Here is a 27,287-nt window from a genome sequence, read left to right as displayed (position 1 = left end):
GGGGTCCTCTCTCCGTCCTAGGCTCTGTTGTTGCTTCTCCCACTTCCTCTGTGAATCTGCCACCCAATCCTACCCAAAGCAACATCCAAGCCTTGGAAGCGGCTCCAAGCCACCTTCTTTCACACCCTCCCTTCCCAGAGCCACCCCTTCTTCTGCCACAACTCTTCACCCTCTGCCGGGCTCCCCCTGCTCCTCAGTACCATGTCTCATTCACACCTAGGGCAGGTGGCATTTCCAAACCTCGCCTGAGGTGCAAACCAAGTGTGGGAGTGAGCACGCAGATGTGCAAGACACTTGTTTTGTCTTTAGTGTAAAACTGGCCACATGTTTCGCAGGTAAAGATTTCCTGCACTCATAGATTCTGTAGGTGTGGCACTCTGTCCTTTGATATTTTGGTTTTAAAAAACCAAACAGCTTTATTGCCTCTCCGGAATGTACCCTTGATGCCTCTGGAGAGAGAGACTTTCGAATAGGACTCTGGTTCTGGCCAACACTCGCTAATTTTGTAACCTGGTGCAAGGCATGCAACTTTACTTGACCCTTAGCCTGTGTCTCCCATGGCTCTCCCCCACCTCCTAGCACCCTCCATCTTGTTCATTCTGCTCTCACCTCTGACCTTCTTGCTCTTCTTGGAACCCAGAAAATAGATTCCTGCCTCAGGGTCTTTGCATTTGTCACCCCTCTGCCATCTGGAATATTCTTCCCCTATATCGCATCTCTCTCCTCCTCCTCCTCACCTCAAAATACCCCCCTTTCCCAAAAAGCCTCCATTGGACATTATATGATATATTTGTGTACTGTCTATTTCCTTTTCTAGAATATCAGCTCGATCTTATGAGAGAGTTTGTTGACTTGTTCAAACCTGTGTCCTGCACCTAGAAGAGTGCCTAACACACGGCAGACACTCACTAAGTGTCTGAATAAACAACTAATCCTCTTTTACAAATGGGAAAACTCAGGCTCAGACTGGGGTGCTACCCACCCTAGGCCACCCAGCTAGTGGGTGGCTGAGCTGGGACTTGAAGCTGGGTCTGTGACTTTGGCATCTCTCCCCTCCCGCTCTGTTTTCCAATGACCCTGAGCTGCCCCCTCAGAGTGGATGCCTCTTCTGAAAGAAGCACAGACTGAACTGGGCCAACCACGGCTCACCCCTACATTTCATCTGGATGAAGTCCAGCTGGTGGATGGCCTGCAGCAGCGGCTCGCTGTCCAAGGTCAGATCAAACTCCGCAGACACTTTTGGCTCCAGGGCGCCTTTGACCCACTGCTCCTGAGACACCTGGACACGCTTGATCAGAGCGTCCGAGATCTTAAAGGGGAGCACAGAGTTTAGGGTTTTGATTTGCAAAGGAAAACTCATGCAGCAAGTGGTGGGGAAGGAGGAGGGGCTTGGTGTCTGTGGCTGGGGAGGAGGAGGGGGGCTGCGCTAGCCACGTGCTCTCAAGCCACAGCAGAGAAGATATGATCCCTGCCAGCACGACACTGAGCAAATAAAAATGCACTGTATCGTTGGAATCATATTTTAAAAGAGCAATCATCTAAATGTGAAGAAGAACTTGCTGTTTAAAGATATCAGGCCAAACCATTTTGTGAAGCAAATGATTCTTTTTTAAATACGCAAAAGCAGTCTTCATTATTCTGCTTTTGCTAGATCTAGTCCTTTGCAAAGTGAAACATACCAGTGGTTTGTCCCAGGGTCTGAAGGAAGTGCTTCCTATAGCCCCAGAGTTTTGAAGCTCACTCTCCATAGTGTGTTCCCTCCAAGTTGCTCTGCTCCAAACTCCCCATCATGCCCCCAGCTCTGTTCTCCTCTGCTCATTCTGACACTTGCACGTGTCCCCGAGGAGCCATGATCCCGTGTACCCTTCTTAGGGACTAGTCAAGGGGATTCATCATTTTCCCCGCAGACGGAGGACTGAGCCACCATCTGAATCATTGTCGTGTTCTTGAGAGCGGCTCGTGGCCCTGAGTCAGCCCGGCTGTTGGAGGGATGCCCCAGCAAGGCTGCTCGGGCTCTGTGGGTAGTGGCCATCTGTCTACGCCTGCAGGACTCTGCACATGGAGGTAATGGGCCGTGTGGATTCTGCTAACTCACTTCCTCCACCACAATCTTTCCAGCTTGTCTGGCAAAGACTGTCCTCTCCCATTTGTGGGGAAAATTTGGAGTTGGGGTCTCTGGAAGTTGAAGCATAAACACATGACATTTTGGCCCTAGAAATTATGACATTTGACTCCCTCTTTTAATAAGGACACAGAACCAGGGTCACAGCTAGTGAGAGTCAGAGCTAAAAGGAGAGCGTAGGTCCTCTGGAATCTCTGAGCAAAGGAATATCTACTCAATTCCCTGGAAGGGACTGTCCTAAAACCTCGGCTAGTTTGGGGACTTGGAGTGGGAAGCCAAGCCTGTCCCTGTCCCCCGAGTGCAGGCTCACCTGCAGGAACCCGGAGGGGTCGTTCTCCTTGATCACCTCCAGGCAGTACTCCATCAGCCCCGTTGACTGGCGCAGCTTCAATGTGCAGTGATTGATCTGGTCCCAAACCATCTGTGATGAAAAGAACCCCTAGTGACCTTCTCATCAGAGGAAGAGCAGCTGGGCTGTAGTGGGAGTTGGAGAATTAGCGCAGAGAAAGCCCTGGGAGAGGCGACCACCTTGCACCCTCTCCTCTGGCTGTTCTGCTCCTGAGCTCCATGGGCCCTCTCTCCTGGGGAATAAATGGACCCACTTCCCAACAAGCGGGCCCAATGCCTGACAGAACGAACTCTGTTCCTGAACTCCGGATAGCAGAGAAAGTGCACAGTCTGAAACTCTCCACGAGACCAGTGACCAACTTCTTATCTTACTTCTCACCTGTCATGGATGGGTTCTGCTGCTTCACTTGAAAGCCACGGACCATCCCCAACACTCATTCCTTCTTTCCTTGAAAGTATTATTTCCTAATTCATTTGGGAAATGTCTATAAAATAGGTTGAACCCCCCCCAAGACAATGAAGCAGTCCTCCGTCGATGCAGAGTGTTCGTGGCACCTGCCTGGACCAGGAGCCCAGTGTCCTGTGAGAGGAAACCCTCCCCTTCCCACGGTGGACATTGGTCATATTATTATTGCTCATTTGAGGGCATGAGATACTAGAGAGGGCCTGAAGAAGGGGACAGAGCTGGCAACCTGAGCAGAGTGTGGCCTCGCCACCAACCCTGGTCACTTCTGCTCTGCAAGGTGAGAGGCAGAATTCCTTAGATAGAAAACAGGACCTCAGAGAAGATGGGAGACAGTATTTCTGACCTGAGCAGGAGTGTGGGCATCTTACTGCAGCTTTGTAGGGAGAGCATGGCTTTGGGGAAAGTCACGTGAGTGTGAGCCGGTGCAGGGGCAGCTTGCTCATCCCTTCTTCGCCTCATTCATTCATTCATCCATTCTCTCACTCAACTCATATTGACCCGGTGCCTACTGTGTGCGCCACCCCACGTGCGGTGTGGAGGCTGTGATGAGGACCAGGGTGTCGTCACCCAGGTACCTACCTTCAGCTTGTGCTCCCTCTCTTTGGTGACCTTGGTGAGCAGCTTGGCTTTCTGCCGAGTTAAAGCGTCGACCAGCGCATCACACTGAGCAACCAGGCAGGCTTCATAGTCCAGTCCGTTTTCCTGGGGGAGGCAGAGAGCTTTAGGGAGAAGACATGCTGAAATCTGGCCAGTGCTAGACACAGAGAAGTATTTCAGAGAAGCTCTTGGCCAAGTCGTCTGTAACATTATTACATTGGAAACAATGTGAATATGAGTCAGAGGAGGGGTACCATGAATCTTGGCACATCTCTATGGTGGAATATCCATTGTCATTCAAACCTTGTTCATTAAGAGTTTTTAATATCATGGAAAATGCTCATGAAAGACTTGGAAAGGGAAAAAAGGGGGGGGGTTTCAAGTTGTGTACAGCACAATCCCACACTGTGTGCATGTACACGTGTGTCTAAATCATGGAGGAACATGTCAAAATGGTGAAGCGGTCACCTAAGGTGCAGAGATATCAAATTTTTTCTTAGTCCTGTCTATTGTTCTCTACTTTCCAAAATTTCTACAATATATACTTTTGCTTTTTGTAATCAGAAGACAGGAAAACAAAATACAGTGCTCTTGCTGTAGGATCTGTCTCGGTCTTTTTTTTTTTTTTTAAAGATTTTATTTATTTATTTGACAGAGAGAGACAGTGAGAGAGGGAACACAAGCAGGCAGAGTGGGAGAGGGAGAAGCAGGCTCCCCCCTGAACAGAGAGCCCGATGCGGGGCTCGATCCCAGGACCCTGGGATCATGACCTGAGCCGAAGGCAGACGCTTAATGACTGAGCCACCCAGGCGCCCCGTGTTTCGGTCTTAAAACAGAATCCTTCGAGGTCTCTGAGATCAGCAAGGATTCCGACCCCGTGCTGTGGCCTGTGCTGAAGCTCTCACCCCCGGCACCCCAGAACGTGACTGTGTGTCCCTTCTGGGTTCATCATCTCTGTGAACCAGTCCTCCACGCATGCGCATTCATGTAGAGCACACGCGTGTGCACTCTCTCCTGCAGACAGCTCCTGAGGCCAGAGACTGGGCCTTCTTGATCTGTATTGGGCTCAGCATGGGACACAGTACGGGTGCTCGGTACACACATGGATTTAGTAAATGATGCATTGATATTTTGATGCACTGATTCCCTGCCTCTGAGGCTATGCAGTAGGACAATTAAACCTTTACAAAATGCTCGCCACAGGACTGTCCCTTCCCTCTTGCCACTTCTCGTCTGCTTCCTACACTAACTGCCCTCCCAGGGCTGGCGCTCTCCTCACCTGGATCTGCTGCAGGATGTTCTTCAGCTGGACCAGAAACTCCTTTGCTTCTTTCGCCTTATCAGAAACCCCATTTAAGGCCTGGGACAGTTGGGCCTAAAAAGATATCGTGTGTTGAAAAGGCAAATTAGGGGTGAACAGCATACAGTTTGTTCTTCACCAGCAAGGCTGGTGCATGTAGGTGAGGGGCTGGGCCGGTTCCCCCATGCCCCCATTCCTCATGTATGCAGAGACCACTACTGACTCATGGGCCCTAAACAGTTGCTTATTCCTCCAGCAACAGTTGACAAATGTTGATTGACCTACACTCTTCTGTCTGGACCCCAAAGCTGGACAGAGGTAAGGAGCGTTCCGCTAATTTGTTGAGGCTGACTGGTCTGCTCCTGATGTTTGCAGAACCCAGGACCAGAAGGCAAATAGAGCCCTCTCCTCCCACGGTAGTTCTATCCCTCATCAGTAGGACCCTCAGATGCTTACATATGGACATCCCAGGTCCCAGCCACCCCACCCCACCCCTATTCGTCTTTTGGCCTGGGGTGGGGGAGGGCAGGGAAGAGGCCTGCCGGCCCTAGAAATGGGCTGGAGCCATCTGGACTGGGAACCCTGAGGCGTTGTCTAGAGGTGGGATACGGGCTCTACGGCAGTCCCCTTAACCCTCGGGAGCCCTCTCCTTGCAGCGAGCGGTGTGGACAGAGGAGGCCCAGAGGTGGAGCTGCCGGCCCGGATGGAATCTATGGCCTTTAGCATTAGGCTTCTTTTTAACAAAATGCACACACACACAATCAAATTTGTCTCCAAACCTAGCTATCGCAGAGACTGATGACCTTGATTGTTAAGCATGTTAACCATGAGTCACATTTTTCTAATTAAAAAGCTGAAGATGGGGCCAGAAAGGCCAGGGTCATATCCTTGCCCCTCCCTTGCTTTCTTGAGGTCATTGCTCAAATGTCACCCGATCAGTGAGGTCTTTCCTGATGACCCCATAAAATAGCCCTCTTCCCTCACCCCGCTTTGTTCTTTATAATGCTCATCACCCCTCGACATAGCTTTGTTTACTGGTTGTCTCCCCACGCTCGAATGTAAGCCCCCTAGCACAGGGAACTTGCCTGGTTTGTTCACATCTAGGAGCCCCTGGCACATGGTAGCATTGCATGAATATTTGTGGAATGAATGAATCAGTGGTTGGTATTCTTTAGACCATACCAAGGATCCTCCGAGTGTGGTTCCTGGACCAGCAGCCTCAGGGGCACCTGTCACCTGGGACTTTGTTTGAAATGCAACTTTTCTGGCCCCATCCCCGGGCCTGCTGATCAGAAACTGGAAAGGAAGGGCCAGAGCCTGTCTTTTATGAAGCCCTTGAAGGGGATCTAATGTCTTTTGAGATCCACTGAACTGTACAAACACAGCCTGGCTGAGCATCTCTGCGGACCGTGGTCACTAAAGCCATGGAGTAGAAGAGATGACTCAGGGAAACATGCGGAAAGAGAAGCAGGGGGCCTCAGACCCAGGGAGCACCAACAACACTCAAGGTGAGGTCAAGGTGAAGTTTGGGCTCGTTCCTGCTCGGTCCTTTCTCCACTGCCTTCCCCATCCCTACCCCTGCCCCAGGTGGTTTAGACTCCTCCCTCCATGGCTCACCCAGGGTGTGCCTCTTTTCTTTCTTTCTTTCTTTCTTTCTTTCTTTCTTTCTTTCTTTCTTTCTTTCTTTCTTTCTTTCTTTCTTTCTTTCTTTCTTTCTTTTTCTTTCTTTCTTTCTTTCTTTCTTTCTTTCTTTCTTTCTTTCTTTTTTTTTAATTTAAATTTTAGGTAGTGAACAGACAGTGTGATATTGGTTTCTGGAGTAGAATTCAGTGATTCCTCACTTACATACAACACCCAGTCCTCATCACAACACGCACCCTCCTTAATCCCCATCCCCAGTGCCACTGTCTATTGCAAGTATCGATGCACAAAGATGAGCCAATCAAACTTACGGGGATGACAAGAGTTCTATGTCCGCTCTGTCCAATTCGGCAGCCACCAGCCACGTGTGGTACCCAGCACTGAAAGGCCACTAATGTAATTGAGGAGCTCCATTTTACATTTTATTTAGTTTAAGCTTCAACCCCCACAGGTGGCCCCTGGCTACTGTTCTGGACAGCACAGGTCCCTGTACCCGTCCTGGGAGGGGCGCAGGTCCTAGGGCAACTTGGCCCATCCCCAGATAGCTGCACCCACAAAGGAAACTGAGAGGTCAGCATTGTTCGTGGGCCCCAAGGGGATCATTAACAACAGGGATTTTATTTATTTTTTATTTATTTTTATTATTACTTTTTTTATTATGTTATGTTAGTCACCATACAGTACATCATTAGTTTTTGATGTAGTTTCCATGATTCATTGTTTGCGTATAACACACAGTGCTCTTTCATTTTTTAAAAAAGATTTATTTATTTATGTGAGAGAGAAAGAGAAAGAGAGAGTGCGTGAGCATGAGCAGGGGGAGGGGCAGAGGGAGAAAGAGTATCTCTAGCAGACTCCCCACTGAGCGCAGGGCCAGACGAGGGGATCAATCTCACAACCCTGAGATCATGACCTGAGCTGAAATCAAGAGTTGGACTCTTAACCGACTGAGCCCTCCAGGTGCCCCAACAAAAAGGATTTTATTTATTTATCTATTTATTTTTAAAGATTTTATTTATTTATTTGACAGAGAGAGAGAGACACAGCGAGAGAGGGAACACAAGCAGGGGGAGAGGGAAAGGGAGAAGCAGGCTTCCCAGCGAGCAGGGACACTGGGATCATGACCTGAGCCGAAGGCAGATGTTTAACGACTGAGCCACCCAGGCGCCCCCAACAACAAGGATTTTAAATTGAAGTCTATCAGTGTCTAGAAAAGTGTAGCACTTCCTTCCCTATTCCAGTCTCCAAAACATGGGGCCCACAGAGGCTGCACCAATTCCTTCCCCAAGGAGGGGCCCATCTCCTGTTAACCTATATAGTCTTTGAAGCTGGGGACTTTGTCTTTTGTCTTTGCATTTCTAGCCAGTGGTGCCGCCACAAAGGAGGGGCGCAGAAAATGCTCACTGACTGATGGTGATTGCTTGACTGGAGGTATATGCTAACATAGGACAGATCCCGGTAACTCCATCACGGCTACTCACGCCCTTTGCCAGAGAGGAGCCCCGAGTGCCGCCTTAGTGAGGGTCCTCCACCCTCTGGCTGGCACTTGGCACCAGCTCAGCTCTGTCCCCGCTCCAGCCATCCAGTGCCAGCCTCCCAGCAGCCCAGCCCACCACCAGGTCCGTCCACCTGCTTCCTCCTTGGCAAGTAGACCAAGGAGCGTGGCCGGGAGCCCAAGAACAGAGTGGTTTTGAAGGACACCAGTGACCTTAGGCCAATACCCAGCTCAAAGGGGAATAATCTCACAGCTCAGTAGACAATGCTGCCAGGCCCACCAGCCTTGCTGCCTGACCCTTCCCGCCCCTTCTTCTCAATGCCCCCTGGAGGGGCTACCTGAGCACAAACCATCCCAGGGCCCAGCAGTGTGTTCATTTGCCTGAGGGTTCCTGCACCCTGGTCTCCCGTTATCTCCATGGAAGAACCCCTGATGGCAGTGTGAGTGCTGGGTGGGGGGTGGGGGGCACTAGGGGATGTCCTGCAAGCACACGCTTATACTTTTCTTGACCTTGATTGTTTCATGTATGAAATGGGCACAAGTCACCTCTACCTGCCCAGGGGATAGCATTGTGGAAGTTGGACCTGGGTGTTCTAGTGGAAAAGGAGCAAAGGTTTTTGGGGTGAATGTGGAAATCATTTTTTAAGAGGCAAATGGTTTATTTGTTGGCTTTGTGTTAGGGGTTTACAGCATATTGTATTTTGCTTCTGTTTTATTTATTTATTTATTTGTTTGTTTGTTTACTTATATATTTATTTATAGACATGTGTTTCCTCTTTTCCCTGGGGACTGTTTGGAGTACTAGCTGTGGACACTGAAAATTGTCCCTTTCTGGTCTCAGAGAAGAGCCTGCGGTCTGAGAAATGAGAATGGGTTGTGTTGTCTCTTTGTTTGGCGACTATACCAAACTCTTAAAAAGAAAGGAAATAGCCAGGCAGAAGATGAATGTTTTTCATGATTGAGTGGATTTTTAAAGTATTTTAATTCCAGGATGGTCAACATCCAGTGTTATATTAGTTTCAGGTGTACAATACAGTGATTCATGGCTGAACGGATTTTTTTTAAGTAGGCTCCACGCCCAGTGTGGAGCCCAGCATGGGGCTCAAACTCACAACCATGAGACCAAGACCCAAGCTGCAATCAAGAGTCAGACACCCATCTGACAGAGCCACCCAGGCGCCCCATGACTGAATGGATTTTAATCTGCATCAGAAAGTTGCATTTTATGTCTTCCTATTCCTTGAAGGTTAGAATTACGTTCCTGTAAGTATTTCCAAGCTGGGTCAAACCAATAGTCTGCCTGGCCCAGCATTACGTCTTCACCAGCAGCTCCAAGGAGCCACTTCTAGGTACACAGGGCCCTCATCTTCCATTCTGGATGGTGGAGCAGTGCATTATAATGCATGAGGCATGAGGACTCTGGGCTAGTATGGTTCAAATCCAGGCTCCATCACTGGTTAGTTGGGCATCTTCATCTCTTTGTTCTACAGTGTCCTCTCCTATAAGATGGGAAGGATGGTAATAACCCCTACCTCCAAAGATGTCTTATGATTATGCTTAGTAATGTAACTCAAGCATTCCCGAAATCCTCTTTAATTGTGAAACCCAGGTCTGCCATATATGAATTGTTGCGGACTGAATGTTTGTGTTCCCCGAAAATCCATATGTGAAGGCCCTAACCCCCAATGTGACGGTATTTGGTCGTGGGGCCTTTGGGAGGTAATTTGGTCATGTGGGTGGAGCTCCCATGATGGCATTCGTGTCCTTAGAGGAAGAGGCAGGAGAAATATCTTTCTCTCTCTCTCTTCTTGCACACGTACCAAGGAAAGACCATGTGAGGACACAGTCTAGGAGTAGCCAGCCAGAGATAAGGCAGGAAGAGAGGCTCAATAGGAACTGACTCAGCCAGCACCTGGATCTTGGACTTGCAGCCTCCAGAACAGTAAGAATGGATCTGTTGTTGAAGCCACTTACTCTGTGGTATTTTGTTACAGCAGCTTGAATAGCCTAAGGCATGCATTTATCTAAATTACCTAACTGGGGGCGCCTGGGTGGCTCAGTCGGTTAGGTGTCCAACTCTTGATTTCAGCTTGGGTCTTGGTCTCAGGGTCCTGGGATCGAGCCCCTCGTCGGGCTCCCTGCTCAGGGGGGAGTCTGCTTCTCCCTCTCCCTTTGCCCAGCCCCACCCCCGCTCGTTCTGTCTCTCTCTTGAATAAATACATAAAATCTTGAAAAAAATAAATTGCCTAATTGGGATCTATTACAGTTTGGGTTCAAATGGCCTCAGAGATAATTCTCCTATGTTTGTCATGGTCTCTGTGCACGGGCTCCTAAGCTGCTTCCTTTCCAACCTGGTCTTTGTTCTCTCACATCTGGTTACCCGGCAGGAGGGCAGGAGGGCAGGAGGTTAGAACCAAGGATCTAGACATGGCTCAGTCCAGCCTCTCATTTCACACACACAGAAACTGAGCTTCTAGTAAAAGGTGACTGTAAAGAGTGCACACACAGATGAGTGCGTTCCCTTTGATGGTAGAAGGCACAGCCTGTGTGGGTGGCATGCCTTACACACAGTGGACACTCATTAAGTGTTTCTTTTGTGAAGTTGCCCAAGGTCATACAGCTTACTAGAAGCCATTCTTGTTTGAATGTAAAAGCTCGAGAAACTCGGTGCCTCTCTCAAGGAAGCTATTGTCCATAGGCTGGAAGGGGGTGGAGGAATAAGAGCCATGTATTATTATTTTTTTAAAGATTTTATCTATCTATCTATCTATCTATCTATCTATCTATCTATCTATCTATCTATCATCTATCTATCTATCTATCATCTATCTATCATCTATCTATCTAATCTATAATCTATCTATCTATCATCTATCTAGCTAATCTATCTATCTATCATCTATCTATCATCTATTTAGAGAGTGCAAGCAGGGGAAGGGGCAGAGGGAGAGGGAGAGAGGGAATCTCAAGCTAACTCCGGAGCTGAGTGCTGAGATCATGACCTGAGCAGAAATCAAGAGTCAGATGCTTAACTAAGCCACCCAGGTGCCCTGAGACCCATCTTATTACAATGTCCATTTGTGTGCATCTAACATCATCACTTAAGTTTGAAGAACATTTTCCCCACGAGCTAGGGAATCCTTCCTTTTAGCACTATAGACCCCACTGCTAAATGAGAGAAGGCAAGGCCCCCAGTAGTGCCCGTCTACTGGGGTGTAAGGTGGGGCTTTGAGTTTAATGCTGCCCACATGCAGTGATAGGGGCAGTGTCCGATTACATGCTGAAGATCACCACTTAAAGGTCATGCCAGAAAACTGAATCCCGCATATCCAAGTAACCTCTTGACCATTGTCTCTCAAACGCAGCCCTGACCATGGCATTTCCCTTCTCACCAACGTTCTCCACTCCCCACTGAATCAAGGTCCTGTCCAAGGCTCTGGACATTGTCGCCCTCTCTAGTGTCACCTCCCAGGGCTGCCCATGTGGTTTCTACCCTTCAGTCAGACTGGATCGGCCACCCCTGGGCTTCTGTCCTCCCCACCTTGGCTCCTGCAGTGCCCTCCGCCTCATAAGCCCTCTTGCTCAAGTTTTGCATGCTCTTGCCTGCTAACATCCCATCCATCTGTACAGACCCTTCCCAAATGCCACCTCTTCCCGAAGCTTTTGCTACCCTCCCCAAAGGAAGTGTGCCCTTTGATCTCAGACCGGGCTGGCTTCTAGGACACAGCTCACTGTCTTTGAGACATGTGGCCCAGGAGTGCATTGGCTTTCCTGCTCTGTTGGCCAATCCCAGGCCCCCGATGCCTGGCAAGCTTGTCCTATGCATGTTGTGTGGAGAACACCGTGCCTTACACTTAGAATGTGCTGCATAAATAGCTGTGTCAGTGAGTTGATTTTGCTCTAGATTTTGTCTGACTAGCTCCCTTGAGCTATGCAAGACTCAATTCTCCCACATGCTGGGCATAATTAAAATGGCCATGTGGTCCCTCCGAACCCACCGTTTCTAGGGCACAGAGCCCCATATGGTACTGGGCGCTGGCAGTCTGACCCTACCCTGCTGATCGAGATGCTTTTCATGACTTGTGGGTATTAACTCTTTCTAGTTAACTGCCACCACTGATCCACCCAAATGTCGCCATACTAGGTGGGACATACTGATGTCCTTCCATGCCTGGCTTCTGCTTGAAGACCAAGCATTCTTCCACCTAGTCCTGCTCACTCCCTTTTCTGAGCGACCTGCCAACAGCTGGAGAAGCCCTGTCCCAGAGCAGCACCCCCTCTCCAGATGGCAGAGAGCAGCTCTGTTTTCCAGTCTTCTCCAAACTGCTAGCCACAGGCTTGAAGAGCTCAGTAACCAAATAAACAAAACTGTCCTAGTGGTCAGCCTAAATTAAGCCTTGGAAACCGAGTGGTGGGCCTTACTATTGAAACAGATGTAGTGACAGAGCCAGAGACTGGAAAACCTAGCACCCATCTCCCGGGGGACAACTCATAGGGACAGGCAGGTGCAAAGAGGTCCTGGGAGAGGGGAGGGGATTGGCCCACACAGGGTGCTAAGATGGGAATGGGGACACCCCCTCTCCCCAATGAGGTAGTGGCAGCCAGACCTCCCAGATTCCTTGACCTCGTAAGATCCCTCCTTCCCAGTCGGCTCCCAGGACCCAGTGCTCACCCCCAAGGGGCCAGGTTATAGAGACTTTGTTCCACAGGGTCTGGAGGGTGTGGAGGACTGATGCTAAGGGGACAGGACTCTCAGGTAGAAGTCCACTTAGGGAAAGATCAGACCAGTCTTTGCTGTGAGAGGAGCAATGCTGGATGGCAAGCCTCTTCTGTGTCTACTGTGGGCCACAGGCTAAGGGGACCCCCCCAAGTAGCAGAAAATATCTTTGGTGGAGGAACTAAGCAACCAGGGGTTACCCAGGCAGCTTCTTTCCAGTGGATGTGGCCCAGATTTGAGGGGGGAGTCCCCTGAGGCTAGACAGCATAGAGGATCAGCTCTGTCCCCAGTGACTCGTATGTTTCTGGCCACTGAGCCAGTAAGGAGGAGACATGGTATTTGAATGGGGCTCTAGATGCTAATCCAGTGCTCTGTTCTGTGATCCGCCAAATCCAGAACCGCTAGATGAAGGCTGTTGCTGTGACCCTGTCCACATCGAAGAACTGTATCTATGAAGACCCTGCCTGCCCTTACTGCCCCCACCCAGGGCTGACGTAAAATAAGCGAATACTGTGAGGGGATCTACCTTTCCTTGATTTCTCAGACTTATTCAGTTGCCCTCGTTGTGAATTCTTAGGGTGTATTAGTTTCTTGCTGCTGCTAGACAAGTTACCATAAACTTAGTGGCCTGAGTCAATACCGGGTGTATTCGCTTACAGTTCTGGAGTCTTACAGAGCTAAAATCAAGGTGTCAGCAGGGCTGGTTCCTTCTGGAGAATCTAAGGGAGAATCTGTTTCCCTGACTCTATCACCGTCTAGAGGCACATAGACCCCCGGGCTCCTGGCCCTTGCTCCATTGGCCAGCCTCCTGCTGTGTCCTCGGGTCTCCTACTACTAACTCTGGCCTCCTCCCTCCTCTTACATGGATCCTCATGATGACATCAGACCCAGATGAGTAATCCAGAACCACCTCCTTATCTCAAACTCCTTACACCTGCAAAGTCCTTTTTACCATATAAGGTCACATATTCACAGGTCCGGGGATTGGGACGGGGGCGTCCTTGGGGGCCGTAATTCAGCCTGCCGCACCTGGCAACTGAACTTATCCTTTCCAATCTCATCTCGCGTGTGATCACTGGAATGTTCAGTGTCTGGCACCTCAGAGGCCCGCGCTTGGGTGAGGTCACGTTGGGTGTATTCAGTGTTGTACACAGTAGTGACCAGAAATGGTGCCTGACTGAAGGCCTGTTTCCACTTGGATCCCCTGTTCCTTATGGAAGGCACGGGGCAGGTATGAGGACAAGACACATCCACGAAAGACCCGCCCTCTGAGGCCAGAAGCGGGGGTCCTACTGAGAGGGCTGTAGTTCGTGTGCCTCAGAGCACACTCTGGCTGCCTGAACCCGGCCGCAAGTTGTCCTCTCTTGCAGTGGCACAGCTCCCTGATGCTGGGAACGTCCCATCAACAGCAACAGTAACAAAGGATGACATTCCCTAAGTGCCAAACCTTTCCATGCCTAATTTAGCTGATTGCTCACAACCTCTCAAGGAGGTGCTATTATTATTATCCTCGTTTTATAGCAGAGAGGATTGAGGCTCAGAGAGGTGAAGTAGTTTGCTCCAGATCACACAGCTGGAAAGTGGCAGAGCCAGGGCTCAAAGCCAGGTTTTTCTGGACCCAAAGCCCAGGCACTTAGCTCATGCTGCTTTCAGATACTCAACCAACATGGAGGAAGGAGAAACCTGATCTTCCACCAATACTCCTTGGAGGCAGGGCTGGTGGGCTGGGACAGCCCCTCATCGCTGGCTGCATCTTTAGTCTTGAACAGATCCCCGTGTCCGGCATTCTGTCTGTTCAGGTGGAGCTGCCTATCTCCCAATGTCTCAGGAATTTGTCAGACCTGAGCTCCATTCTCCACTCCATGAAAATTTCAGATATGCAGTGGCCATAGCAACTTTCCAGATGTCAAAGTGACATTCCTGGGCGATGCACCTGCACAGCCTAGTGGCCCTCCCACAGGTGGAGGAGATGCTGACCAGCACTTACTTCCCACTCCAGCGTTGCCCAGGGGCGGGCTTAGTGGGGAAAGCAGGAGAGTCGAGAGTGCACCCGGTAGGTAGAGGATAGGGTCGGCATGTCATCCCCACACCTCATTCAACCTTGGTCCTAATGCAGTTGAGGGGTGGGAGGGATTGTGTGGACACAGTCATAGAACATAGTTCTCAAAAAGATGTTTCTATTTATGATTCTGACACCATTTTCAATGTGTGGGTTCTTTCCCCCGCACCGAGCAACACCAGCTGGGTGTGTACCAATTCAACTCAATACCTGGAGACAGCATCGGATCCCATAGGTTAAGGGCTCAGTCCTACAAGACTGTCCACCACCCACTTCAGATGCCAATCTCAAGCCCACATGTCACCTGTGCTTCTGGCAGATGGGCTATAGATCAGAGGTTCCCATGACCCCCTCCTCGGGTTTGATTAATTTCTTAGAGCAGCATCCAGAACTCAGAGACACACTTTACTTACTAGATTACTAGTCTGTTAAAATGGGATAAAACTCAGGATCAGTTAGATGGAAGAGATCATAGGGTAAGGCTGGCGCCTGGAGAGGCGTGAGCATGAAGACGTACCCACATCCCACCCAAGCAGGTGGCCTCCTCACCCTCCCAGGGTAAAATCCAACTCCCCCCTTGGGGAGTCCAAGCCCACTGGGACCTTTCCCATGTACCTTCTGAAATGTTCCCTCCTGCCGTGTAAGGGATGAGGACCCAGCAACTGGGACACCAATGGGTGACACAGTGGTGACCTTCCAGCCTCATCATTTCCCTGGGCAGCTTCTGAGCTTCTCATTCTTAGATTTCTCTTCTGTTCAAGATTTGTGTGCCTGGTAAGATTAGCACACTGTTGACCTTGGTGATCAGGCAGACAAGGATGCTACGGGAATATGTTGGTAAGACAGGCCTCTGGCAGGGGATAGAAGCACACCAGATGGCCAGAGCATCCATCATCCCAGCCACTGGGGTGCCAAGTGGGGAGAGGCTGCCATTTTCCTGCAGTCAAGATACTTCTCAGCTCAAGCCCTCACCTTTGATCAGCCTCAAGGGGGCTTTATGGGTTGAATTGTGTCCTCCCAAAAAGATATGTTGGAGTCCTAACCCTAGTACCTCAGAATGTGACCTTATCTGGAGATGGGGTCTTTAAAGAGGTATTCAAGTTCAAATGAGGCCCTTAGGTGGGCCCTAATCCAATAAGACTGGTGTCCTTAGATACAGGGGAAGTTTGACACAGAGATAGACACACATGGAGGGAGGTCACCACGTAAAGACGGGCTTATGCAGCCACAGGCCAAGGAGCTACCAGAAGCTGGGAGAGAGGCCTGGAACCAATCCCTCCCTAGAGCCTTTGAAGGAAGTGGCCTTGTGTCACCTTGGTTTCAAACTTCTGACCCCCAGAACTGCAAGAGAATAAATTTTCAGTCTCCCAAGTCATGTAGTCTGTGGGACTCTGTTAGGGCAGCCCCAGCAAAATGCAAAAGGGTCTAAGTAGGACTTTCACAGATGTCCTGCTTTAGCCATAAACCTGGAGTTGATCCTCATCTGTTCTGCTCTGCCTGGAAATGCATTCCTCCTTCTATTAAAAAATCCCATCTCTGCCAGAATGTCTCTCCTTCCAAACCCCAGGTTCAAGGTTTTCTCTCCTGTGGCTCAAGCAAAACAAAGTCAGAACTCCTCAGCCTGGCTGTCAACACTTTCATCCATTCATTGGTCTTCACTCAACAACCATCTGTTGGCCTCCTACAGATGAGGATGGGTCGGAAGGATCAGCACCTTCTCCCTCCCTGGGCTAACTTGCAACCCAAGCACCTACCTTCTGGCAGATCCATGACCCTGAGCTGTTGTCCCAGCTGTCACTTCCACTGAGGATGTCCATCTTCAGTCCTGCTCAGCTTGCCCAAGTCCCACTCCAAGTTCTCCTCTTCCACGAAGTCTTCCAAGAGTCCATGCATTTGTGGGGCCCCTTCTCCACTGTTCTCCCTCAGCCTCTCACTTTCCCCCAGGGCTAGTCCTTGTCACTGTCTGTCTTGAGATCCAGTTACTCATCTACCTGCCAGTCACTCACTGGCCCAGGACTGCCAGGATGAGCAGTGAATTCCTCTTTGTGTCTCCAGTACTGTCCCGCACAGAACAGACACTCACTAGTGTCTATGAATTGCTCACTCGTGAATAGTGAATCGACCAAATCTAGTGCATGGGCTCCGGGGCAGCAGAAGAGCAAGGATGAGTCTTTGTTCCCTTGGGTGGGGCTCAGGGGCAGCGCTGTAGACTGAAGTTCTATTTCTAGAGCTATGATGCCTTATTCCTGACATGGCCTCACCTCCCGGCCTGCCCTGTCTGGCTCATCCCAGTTTTGTGGCCTCTTCCCAGGGGTCCTACCCTGGTGGGAGCACCTGAGACCCACTCCTTTGGGCGATTTTAGATTCTTTCCCACTTCAGATGAGAAAAATAGAGCCAGACACCCTTCCAACTTCCTTCCTTTTTTCTTTTTTTCCCCCTTAGACCCTTCCAAAGGAGGTGGGTGGGATGGAGGGAGGTTCAGGGGAAGGGGAAGCTCCTTTCTTGCAGAGAGGTTTCAGATAAAGGCAATGTGAACCTGGAATGGATGCAGTGTAGCTACATGTCAGCTGGCTGGACTCAGGAACTCCTACAGAGGGAAATTTTCCACCAAGCCAGCCACTCAGGCTTTGGTAGATGGGAGACTGTCACTGAGGTGCTCTGCTCCCCAGGTCACAGTTCAGCTTCACACTAATGGAGGCCTTGAGTGCAGAATAAGCGGACCCTCCCCTACCTGTTGGCCATGTGCTCAGAAGCCCCGCTGAGTGGACCCCTAGAAGTGGACTTGGGAGTCAGGGTCTGAGTGCAAACCCTAATTTTCTGTGACTGGGTTTCTGACCCTCTCTGAGCCCTTGTGTCCTTACCTGGGAAATAGGGTAATGATACACACCCCGTGGGGCTGTCTCAGGTTCATGGAAAGCCCTGGGTTCAGGGGCTGGCACTCTACTAACAAGACCCCAGAGAGGCTTCTCCAGAAATCGCAGGGACCCCAGTTTTTCTGCTGTTGGCCATCCAGTTCCTCATAATAGCATGCTCATTTTGCTTTGAGAAATTGCCTCTTTCCCATGGGGTACAGTCTGGTGGGAATGGAATAGGCCCTGATCCCATGGTTTTCACCCCCACGAGGGGCAAACACATGCCCTGATCTAGGCCAGCAGTATGCCAGCTCCTTGGAACTCAAAACTGAGCAAAGAGACAAAGAGACCTAGAAGAATGAGCATTTGTTCCATTGCTCTCTGACCTCCTGTAGATCCCGCTTCTTAGCATTTGGAAAAGCCTTTGGAGCCCGAATGCTGGGTTAGAATCCTGACCCACATACTCTGTGAGCTTGGGTGAATCATTTCATCTCTCCCTTTCCCCATTTTCCTCAACCACGAAAGGGGGGATAATGGCGGTAGCTACCTTACAGTGTTATTAAGCGAGTTAATCCATGTGAGGAGCCCAGAAGAGGGCACCGCACACGGGCTATGTGCTCACTGTTGTTACACTTGCTCAAAACTCCCACTGATTCTGCGAGTACTCAGAAAAAAAAGTATTTTATTTCCAACAAATTCTCTTCGAGCTAACTGGACTTGATTTCTTTTGTTTGCAACAAAGAACTTTACCTGATTTAGTGGTTAGGAGGCCAACCACAAAGATAGCCAGGTTATAATTCATGATTCTTGCTGCACTTCGATGAAGGTGATCCTTACGGAGATGGTGAGGTGGGAGGCCTCTTTTCCTTCCTCACCACGACTCAGCTTCAGGCTCGGACTCTCCAAATGCTGACAGCTTAGGAGTTCTCTGTGAACTCCTGCCCACGGGCACGCAGGGGGAGCAGTCGGGCCCGTCAACTGGGCTCCGGAAGCTGCCAATACTGATAATGTCAGAGCCCCCAACCACACTTCCGGGCTAGGATGTAATGCTGAGGTCAAAAATAAGAAGAGGCAAGCCTGGTGGCGAATATCACTGGGAAGTGGCTTCCAATCATCAGATATACCCGTGGGCACACGGTTCCTTCCTATTCTGATAAGGGGGTCAGTGAGTGCCAAATGACCCTCAGGAGTGCACATGTGCAGGAACCAGACTCAGAATAATTGGAAAATTCATGCCCTGCTGGGACTCGGGCTTGTCAGTTCCCGTTGCACTGAACGGGCAAAGGCAGTCGCGGGTCCCACCTTCCAGACACAACCCACCTTAGCAAAACTGTCACATCTCTGTGCCTCTGCCCCTGCTGCGCCCTCCTCTTTGCTTTGCCAGCACACACAGTCATCATTCAAGTGTCTTTCCTTCATGTTGTCTTGCCCCCCAGCCCCAGCCCTCCCAGAGTCTATGGAGATGCACCTTTTCTGGGCCCCCATGCCACCCCACACCTTATCATATTATCCTGTCATCATGCATTTACTGTTTCTTCTGCTAACCTGTGTGGTCTTAGAGGATGGAGACTCTATCTGCTTCATCTCTGGATGAACTACCAGGGTATAGGCAATAAGTATTTGTTGAATAGATGAATTTTTTGTTGTTGTTGTTAGATAAACGACAGGGAAGTTTAAAAGTGAACCAAGGATTGGAGGCAAGGACTAGAGCTCTATCTTAGCTTTGGATCTGACAGGCAATATAACATTAGAATGATTGTGCAATTTCCTTTCTTACTCTTTGGGGTCACTTACTCTAAAAAAAGGATGATGTGGATCTCATTTGTCATTAACCACATAGAGATACTATGCGGAGAATATGCTGTGGAGGTATACTAATGATCTCAAACTATCACTTTTAAACTTGCTCAGGAAGTGCTAGATTTATAATTCTACCATAGTAGAATACATGGATTTTAAACAAAATGAAACTATCCAGAAAAAGGTTTAGGGCACAGCAAAGAAGTTCAAAGCAAACCAAAGTAATAAAAAAAGACAATTTTGGGGGTGCCTGGGTGGCATAGTTGGTTGGGCAGCTGACTCTTGGCTTTGGCTCAGGTCGTGATCTCAGGGTCCTGGGATCGAGCCCCATGTAGGGCTCCACGCTCAGCAGGGAGTCGGCTGGAGATTCTCTTCCTCCCTCTCCCTCTGCCCCTCCCACCCTGTGCTCTCTCTCTCAAATAAATAAATAAATCTTTTTTTTTAGAAAAAGAAAATTTTTAGTCACCTCTGGACAGTATGCCCTGTTCCAGGAGTTGTATGTGTGACAGGGAATATCTATCTCTCCCTAGTTCAGGGGATCATGGGGGAAAAGCCCAAATTAAAAAAAAAAAGAATCAAGTCTGAAAAGTATTTTATTTCCAAGAATTTGTTGGAAATAAAATACTACATAACCTAAATATGGGTCTGGCAGATGACACAACTAGATTTAAAAGTGTTTCCTCAGTGTTATGCAATCAAAGGAAAAGAGAGAATTATTTTGACCAAGAAACAGGGCAAAGCTCAGAAGAGAGAGGCAAGATATGAAGTGGAAAGAATGTGGTTTTATCAGACTGTGTAAGCAAGTTAAGCCATCGTCACAAACACCCTCCCCTCCCCCCAACACACACACACAACTCAGAAGCTTCCAACAGCAAAGATTTACTTCTTGCTCACATAGAGGTCACCTGTAACTCAATTTCATGTCCTCTTCATTTCAGGATCTGCCTAAAGGAGCATCCCACATTTGAGATTAGGAAAACAGCCACAGCTGAAACACATACTGACTCTTAGAGCTTCTCCTGGGAGGTGGCGCACATGACTTCAGCTCTCATGTCATTGGCCCACGTGAGTTACACAGCCTAGCCTTGTGGGGATGGGGCAAGAAGTACAAAGTACTTTGAAGAAATAATAAAATTTAGCAAAGTGATGCCTGGAGTCAGGCTGACTTTGGCTTTCCTTTACTAACCATGTGCTCTTGGGCGAGTCCTTACTCTTCTATAGAGTCTATATGTTGGGGATTAGAGTGCCTACTTCTTACTTAAGACAATTAAAATTGAAAAACATACCAGAACATGTGCCTTTTTTTCTTCCTTCCCCTGGGGCACCCACCCTTCCTTCTACCATTGCCTTCTTCCTCCATCCTTCACCTTCCATGCTGCTGACTTCAACGCGATGGATATGACAGGAGTCCCAGTACAGCTTAGGCAGGAAAGTATTTGAGATCGATCAATCTATCATCATCTATCTATCTATCTATCTATCATCTATCTATCTATCATCTATCCTGTATCTATCTATGTAGCCACTATTAAGGTAATTATATATGTGTGTGTGTCATACACATTGTAAGTTATAAGAGTACAGGTGATTTTTCACATTTTTCTTTGCATCTTTGTATTGTCTGAAATTTTTTTTTTTAAAGATTTTATTTATTTATTTGACAGAGAGAGAGACAGCAAGAGAGGGAATACAAGCAGGGGGAGTGGGGGAGGGAGAAGCAGGCTTCCTGCAGAGCAGGGAGCCCGATGTGGGACTCGATCCCAGGACCGTGGGATCATGACCTGAGCTGAAGGCAGACGCTTAACGACTGAGCCACCCAGGCGCCCCTTGTCTGAAATTGTTAAACAATAAGTATTATTTCTTTTACAATCAGAAAAAACAATAAGGCTATTTCTGTTAAAAAAAAAATGTCACTAAGATCACATTTGAAATCTCCACCCTGAACTGCTAAGCAATTTTACAACTGAAAACTAACAGCTCTGTGCTCTTTCCCACAAATACCTTCTAATTCAGGACATTTAAATGTGAGAACAATGTCCTAATGCAGCAATACTATATATATATTTTTTGCCACTTTTATTTTAATTCCAATATAGTTAACTAAGCAGTAACATTTCGTATGGTAAAGCTGGATGGTTAATATTTTCAATATAGATACTTTTGGTGATTATTGTGAGGACTCATGGGAAAGTTATAAGGATGAAAAATTGTAAGGATGAAACCTGCCTCTCCTGCATCCTTCTCCTACTCTTTGCCCAGAGTCTTCAGGGCCCTGCAGATGTCCAGGGCTGTCACCTAATACCCCTAGCCACCCCCACCGCACCCCCTACCCCCTGCCCCAGGACCTCATTGCCCCTGACCCACAACTGGAATCTAAACCCCTATACCCATTAGTGAGCCTGGTCTCTGCCACGTCAGGAGCAAAGCCATTCAACGTGGCTGAATATTTTCACAGGGCTTCAGGAAACGGTTGGTTTAATCTGCCTGGATTTGGGACTTTTGCCTTTCAATTGCCAGCTCTTTTTATGTTTCATTCCTCCACCCAGATTGACTACGAATGTTATTGTGTGCCGGGGGTTGAACTGTGTCCCACAGAAATTCTGACATGGAAGTCCTACTCTCCAGTATCTCAGAATGTGACTTCTTTGGGGTTAGGGTTACTGCAGATGTAATCGGTTAAGTTAAAATGAAATCATCATGGAGGAGGGTGGGCCCTTATCCGATGTGACTGATGTCCTTATAAAAAGGGGAAGTTTGGACACAGTGACACACACACATGGGGAGAATGCCATGTGAAAATGGGAGTTCTCAGCCGTAAACCGAGGAACCACCCCAAGCTAGGGGAGAGGCCGGGGACCCATCCTTCTCTAGAAGCTTCAGAAGGAGTGTGGCCCTGCTGGCACCTTGATCTCTGACTTCTGACCTCCAGAAGAGTGAGAAGGGTACATTGTGGCTGTTTTAAGCCACGCATTTGTGGTCATCTGTCTCCGCAGCTCTAGCAAGCACATACATTCTGTGTACTCTTCTATCCTGCCACAGACGCTTGCAGAGCTATCCACAACCTGCAATCATATCACACACAGTCGGTCTCACACCATAAATAGGGGTGTCAGGTTAAAAGGAAGCCGGTCAAGGTCCTGGTACCGTCAGGAGAGAAGTCGGGGACTATAATGAACGAGTGCCTTGAAAGTCCAGTAGGTACCTTCACTTACTTCCTCTCACTTCGTCCCACACCAGCCTTTCCAGTGGGAGGAAACTGAGGCGCAGAAGCATCAGAAACTGACCCAGACAGAGCTCCAAACCCATCCTAGACCTTTTGATTTCAATTCACATCCTCCCCATTACTTCAGCCAGTGAGGGACCAGACGGTTGGTGCAGGCGGTCCTGGGATGGATCTCTCTAGGCATCCATTTAATGCGACAGTGGGAAGTGGTCCCATCCAAGGACGGCGCTGCTTCTCAGCCCTACCGCAGGAGGACTCCTGCGCACGACCTCTGCCCTGGTGCCCTGCCACACCACACTCGGCCTTGACCCTCACAGTAATAACCAAGACAATGATGGCAACCATGGCTTTCTCCTACTGAACACCTGCTATGAGGTGTGCACTGCCTTAAGTTCTTCAAGTGCATTATCCCATTTAGTACAAGGTCATTCCATGGCAAGACAGAGTTTTAGGACTGTTGTCTCTAAAATGAATTTTCTTATTCCCTGCATTCTACTGCCTCCACAGCACTAAAGATTTCAGTAACATCACTTTAGCAGACTTCTGCTAATCTAGTCTCTGGACAAGATGTAGCAGTGCTTACATGATGTATAGAATTCTTGAATCACTATACTATACACCTGAAACTAACATAACACTGTATGTTAACTATATTGGAATTAAAATTTAAAAACTTAGTGAAAAAAAAGACATAGCAACGCTAACATCTGGGGAAAGTCACACCGACGTTTCCAGCTAGCTTCTGTCGTGCCACGAGATCAGCTCACTGTTTCCGATACCACTTCCACATATAATAAGGGGGGGGGCATGCTAATGAGCGTGGTTGGCTCTTTTCAATCAGGGGCGCAGAAAAATGCAAAATCCCTCCTCCCCTCATTTTCCATGCCATTGGCGGGAATGTCCCCCCCACCCCCTTCATGAATCAGTCTGTTCCATGATTCACTATGAATTAATAGGGACTGCACTGGAATAGTCATTTATGGCATTGTCATTAGAATACATTTTGGTGTTATCACCATTCCTTTATGAAATAAATGTTTCTCATAGCCTATCAGGTGCCGGCTGCTCTGCTGGGTACTGTGAATACAAAGATAAATAAGACACAGTTCTTGCTGCCAAGACTTTCAAAGTGTAGTGTTATTTATGCATGTGATGTATAAAGTTGGTTAAATAAAGAAAGACACCTGGTAAGTCTGTTAGCTGCAAGACACCATTGATAGGTATAAATAAGAAAAGTCTAATCAAGATGGGATTTTATTTTTAAAGCTGTCTAGAGTATTAGAATGAGTGTCTATAAAGACTGGGAAGACTCAGTTGGCAGAAAAGTGAAATTGGGCACAGTCAAGACCATGTTTACATGAAGACAAGCCAGACACCAGACAGTAATTCCAGTCATGCGTGGATGGTACCAGACAAGTCTGGCATAGGATGTCAGGTGCACAAAACCCTGGGACAAGAATCCTGACTTTGCCAATGTATAAAAACCATTTGCTGACCAAAGGCAGGTGAGGTTCTCTATCACTTAGTAACCCAAACTGCTTCGTTAGGATCAGGCCAACTGCAGTCACTGGTAACCATAATAGAATTGTCTTTGTGACAATCATGTTTGACGAGAATTGGTCTTAGAGTTTTCCTTCCAAGGTCACATTACAGAAAAGAACATTTGCCTTTTTGTTGGGACACCTCCTTCCTTTTCACCTCTCCAAATTCTTCCTGTTGTCTGAAACGTACCTCAACTCCCCTCTTTTCTCACAATCCTCCCTCATGTCTCTGTTGGTATGACTCCCTACTTAGGGTTGGTTCCATACGCTTTCAGCACCAGCTACTTATGCTCTCGCGTTGTTCTTTATTTCTTGTGCATTAGTGGAGAGATGAACCCTCCCATCTATCTAATGCCTGGAGCTAAGGACCAAACCCAAATCATCCTCTTAATCAACCTTTTGGTCTGTTCCCTTTCATTGCCTCCTTCCTCCTGTGAATCTCTTTTCTCATCTAGCTTTCTCACTTTTCTTTTGTCTCCTCTCTTCCCACCCTTATCCTCTTAACTGAGCAAAGCAGGCTGCAATGTTCAGAGGTTTTTGCTACCAGGTTTTACTGGCAAACAGGGTAAATATAACAACCTGGGTAAATGATAAAAATTTACAAGAATCTTCCAAAGGAATATAGCCAGACTTCCTGTTCTCCATTGAAATTGAAATAAAGCTAACATCTGATCTTTCTTAACCTTTCAGGCTAGATGTCCCCTTAAATGTGGCTTCTGGAATCCATTTGTCACATCATTTTTTTATCACTCCAGATCTACAATGTTTTCAGTAAGTCTCACATGCTAAAAACTGAGTAATTGAAGATCCCTTTTTAAAAAAACAAGAATCAGAAATGGCTTCATATTCCTCAATGTCCCTCCCCTTCAAGTGAATATATGTTAATCCCTGGCACTCTACTATCGGATAATAAGCTGCTTGAAAGTAGGAACTAGATTTTAAACATCTCTCCTAACACCTCACACATTGCTGTACATTTAAGTTCCTTCTTTCTTTCTTGACTGATAAAACTCCTCCTCATCATTCAAGACCTCAGCTCAAACATCATCTTCTCTTCAATCTCCCCTCACTACTCTTTTCCCCTGCCCCTTCTGAAACTCTAGGCAGAATTAACTGCCTTCTCCTCTCTGTTCCCTTACTGGTTCATTCACATTTCAAATATGGCACTCATTCCACTTTTTAATATTAGTTCTATGTACATTAGGTTGGTTATAAAATGATCCCTCTCCTCCAGTCAGCTGTGAGCTCTCATATGGCCTATTTTATATGTATCCACAGCCCCCAGCACAGCCTGTGAATTACAGTAGGTGTCCAACGAATGCCTATCCAATGGAATGTTTTGATGGGATAATACAGAGAGCCATGAGATGATGTTTGTCCTTCGTGTGCTAGAGGAAATGCAAATAGACTCAGGAATGAAGGTACCTTAACAGTGCAGCTTTAACTTATACTTTATTTGGGCCCCAACACAGAGATCACACCATTATCACCATCACCACCACCACCACCATCATCATCATGACACCCAGCAAAACCCAAACACAGCAGATGAGAGCATGAATCCTGCCTGTTTCACCCAGATGGCTCTGAAGCCTGTGTACCCCAACTGAAAGAAGCAGCTTTGGGAACCCGAGGGGCCCGTGTAACTTCCTCTGATGTACATGAAGTAGAAATCACTCGAGGAACAATTTCAATTTTGATTTAATACTATTGGAAGCTACTTTTCCATGGGTCTCTCATTTCTGTAAGTCTGACCAATGAGGGACGGATCGCTCTTTTTTCTGGATACTCTTTCCAAGAATGTTTGTCTAGACAACAATCTTGGAAGCTAGAGATGCTGTCTCCCTCTGGAGTTATGTACCCCACACTAACCACCCTTTATAAAAGATTTGGGGTCCCCAAGTTCAGGGTTCTTCTCTTGTGATACAACCTACTATGTGTGCAAGCAGCGTCTGGCCCTCTTATTACCGCCCACTGTGAATGGGGGCTCAGGAAACTGGCACAAACATGCGGATACTCTGACTACTGCTATTGCTATGAGTGATAAATTGTTCTTCATTTCTGACCTGGGAGTCTCATGTCTTCCACCTGCATCCATGAAATTGTGGTAAGTGAATTTTGTTAGCTGTACATAGGCTAAAATTCCAAACCTCCCACAGTTCCTGACACTATCATCCCCAGGAGGATTTTCTTGCCTTTAATGTGCCCTGATTTGCCCCCTGTGAGGAAGACAAAATTCATCAGTGAGAAGCTGCAAATACTTGTAAAGGAAACCAATTTGAGGGGCAATAATCACACCCTCCGAACAAGCTGATGGTATGGGGTGATGTTCCCATGAAAGATGTGAAATAAGGTGGATGATCCTGTTGTCTAGAGCAGGCACAATCATTTGGGAGTCTCTGAAAGGGAGCTGTCACATGTCCCAGTGACTGGGAAGGCCCCTATTCCTTGATCTGAATGTTTTCAAGCAGCATTTCTTTAACAGTGACTGAGCACTGCTCAGAAGTAGGGTTCTAGCTTAATGAGATTTTCCAGAGGTTTCTTGTTCTCTTTGGTTTTATTAAAGCAGGCCACTGTTTGCTTCTTTATTAATCTATTTCAAAAGGTATTTAAGGCAGTAGAATTCAATAGCACATACCTTGGAAGAGAGAAAGAGAAGGGTGGGGACACAAAATGAAGCCAGAAATAAGTCTTGGAATCTGTAACATAATTAAATCTATTATGTATGCACCAAATATTTGGCTCTAAACATTTTAGCAGCTGAAGAGAAAAGTGAAACCTGATTAGTTACACAATCTAAAGAGACCGTTAGATTAAAAAAGGGCAACATCTGCACCCGAGAAGTTGGCTTGCAAGAGGAACGTGACAGTCACTGCAGGGAAGCCCTGTGAGGACCCTTCTCCCTTCCACAACAAAATCCTAGGCCACTAGAGAGAAGCAGCAACTCCTATCCTTCTAACCCATCGCTCTGAGCAAGGTGAAGACCCCATGTGGCTGGAGAAAGGGAAAAGAGAAAAACCCTATCTTTCTGGGTGAGATGCAGAAAATAGTCATTGGTCCAAACTATTTGAAGCTTCCTACTGCTAGAGAAGGGGCAGGACAACTAAGAAAATGCAGAGAAAAAT

At 47.9% G+C, this 27,287-nt stretch overlaps 1 protein-coding gene across 2 annotated transcripts in view; it reads right to left on the bottom strand.

Annotated features, from left to right (window-relative positions):
* Positions 1-27,287, bottom strand: part of TRIM67 (tripartite motif containing 67) — a 50,117-nt gene that overhangs the window by 12,280 nt on the left and 10,550 nt on the right. The window contains exons 2-5 of one of the 2 annotated variants that reach the window (XM_078077701.1): positions 4,813-4,908; positions 3,516-3,638; positions 2,433-2,543; positions 1,150-1,309 (exon numbers count right to left, since the gene is read on the bottom strand). In XM_078077701.1, the coding sequence (XP_077933827.1) occupies positions 1,150-1,309; positions 2,433-2,543; positions 3,516-3,638; positions 4,813-4,908 (490 nt within the window). The remainder of the gene's footprint in view (positions 1-1,149; positions 1,310-2,432; positions 2,544-3,515; positions 3,639-4,812; positions 4,909-27,287) is intronic. The other variant, XM_078077702.1, reaches the window with a different exon arrangement.

Source organism: Halichoerus grypus, chromosome 7 (assembly GCF_964656455.1).
Source record: "Halichoerus grypus chromosome 7, mHalGry1.hap1.1, whole genome shotgun sequence".
Taxonomy (NCBI): Eukaryota; Metazoa; Chordata; class Mammalia; order Carnivora; family Phocidae; genus Halichoerus; species Halichoerus grypus.
The sequence above is the reverse complement of the archived record's forward strand: the minus strand, read 5'-3'. Positions and strand labels throughout refer to the sequence as shown.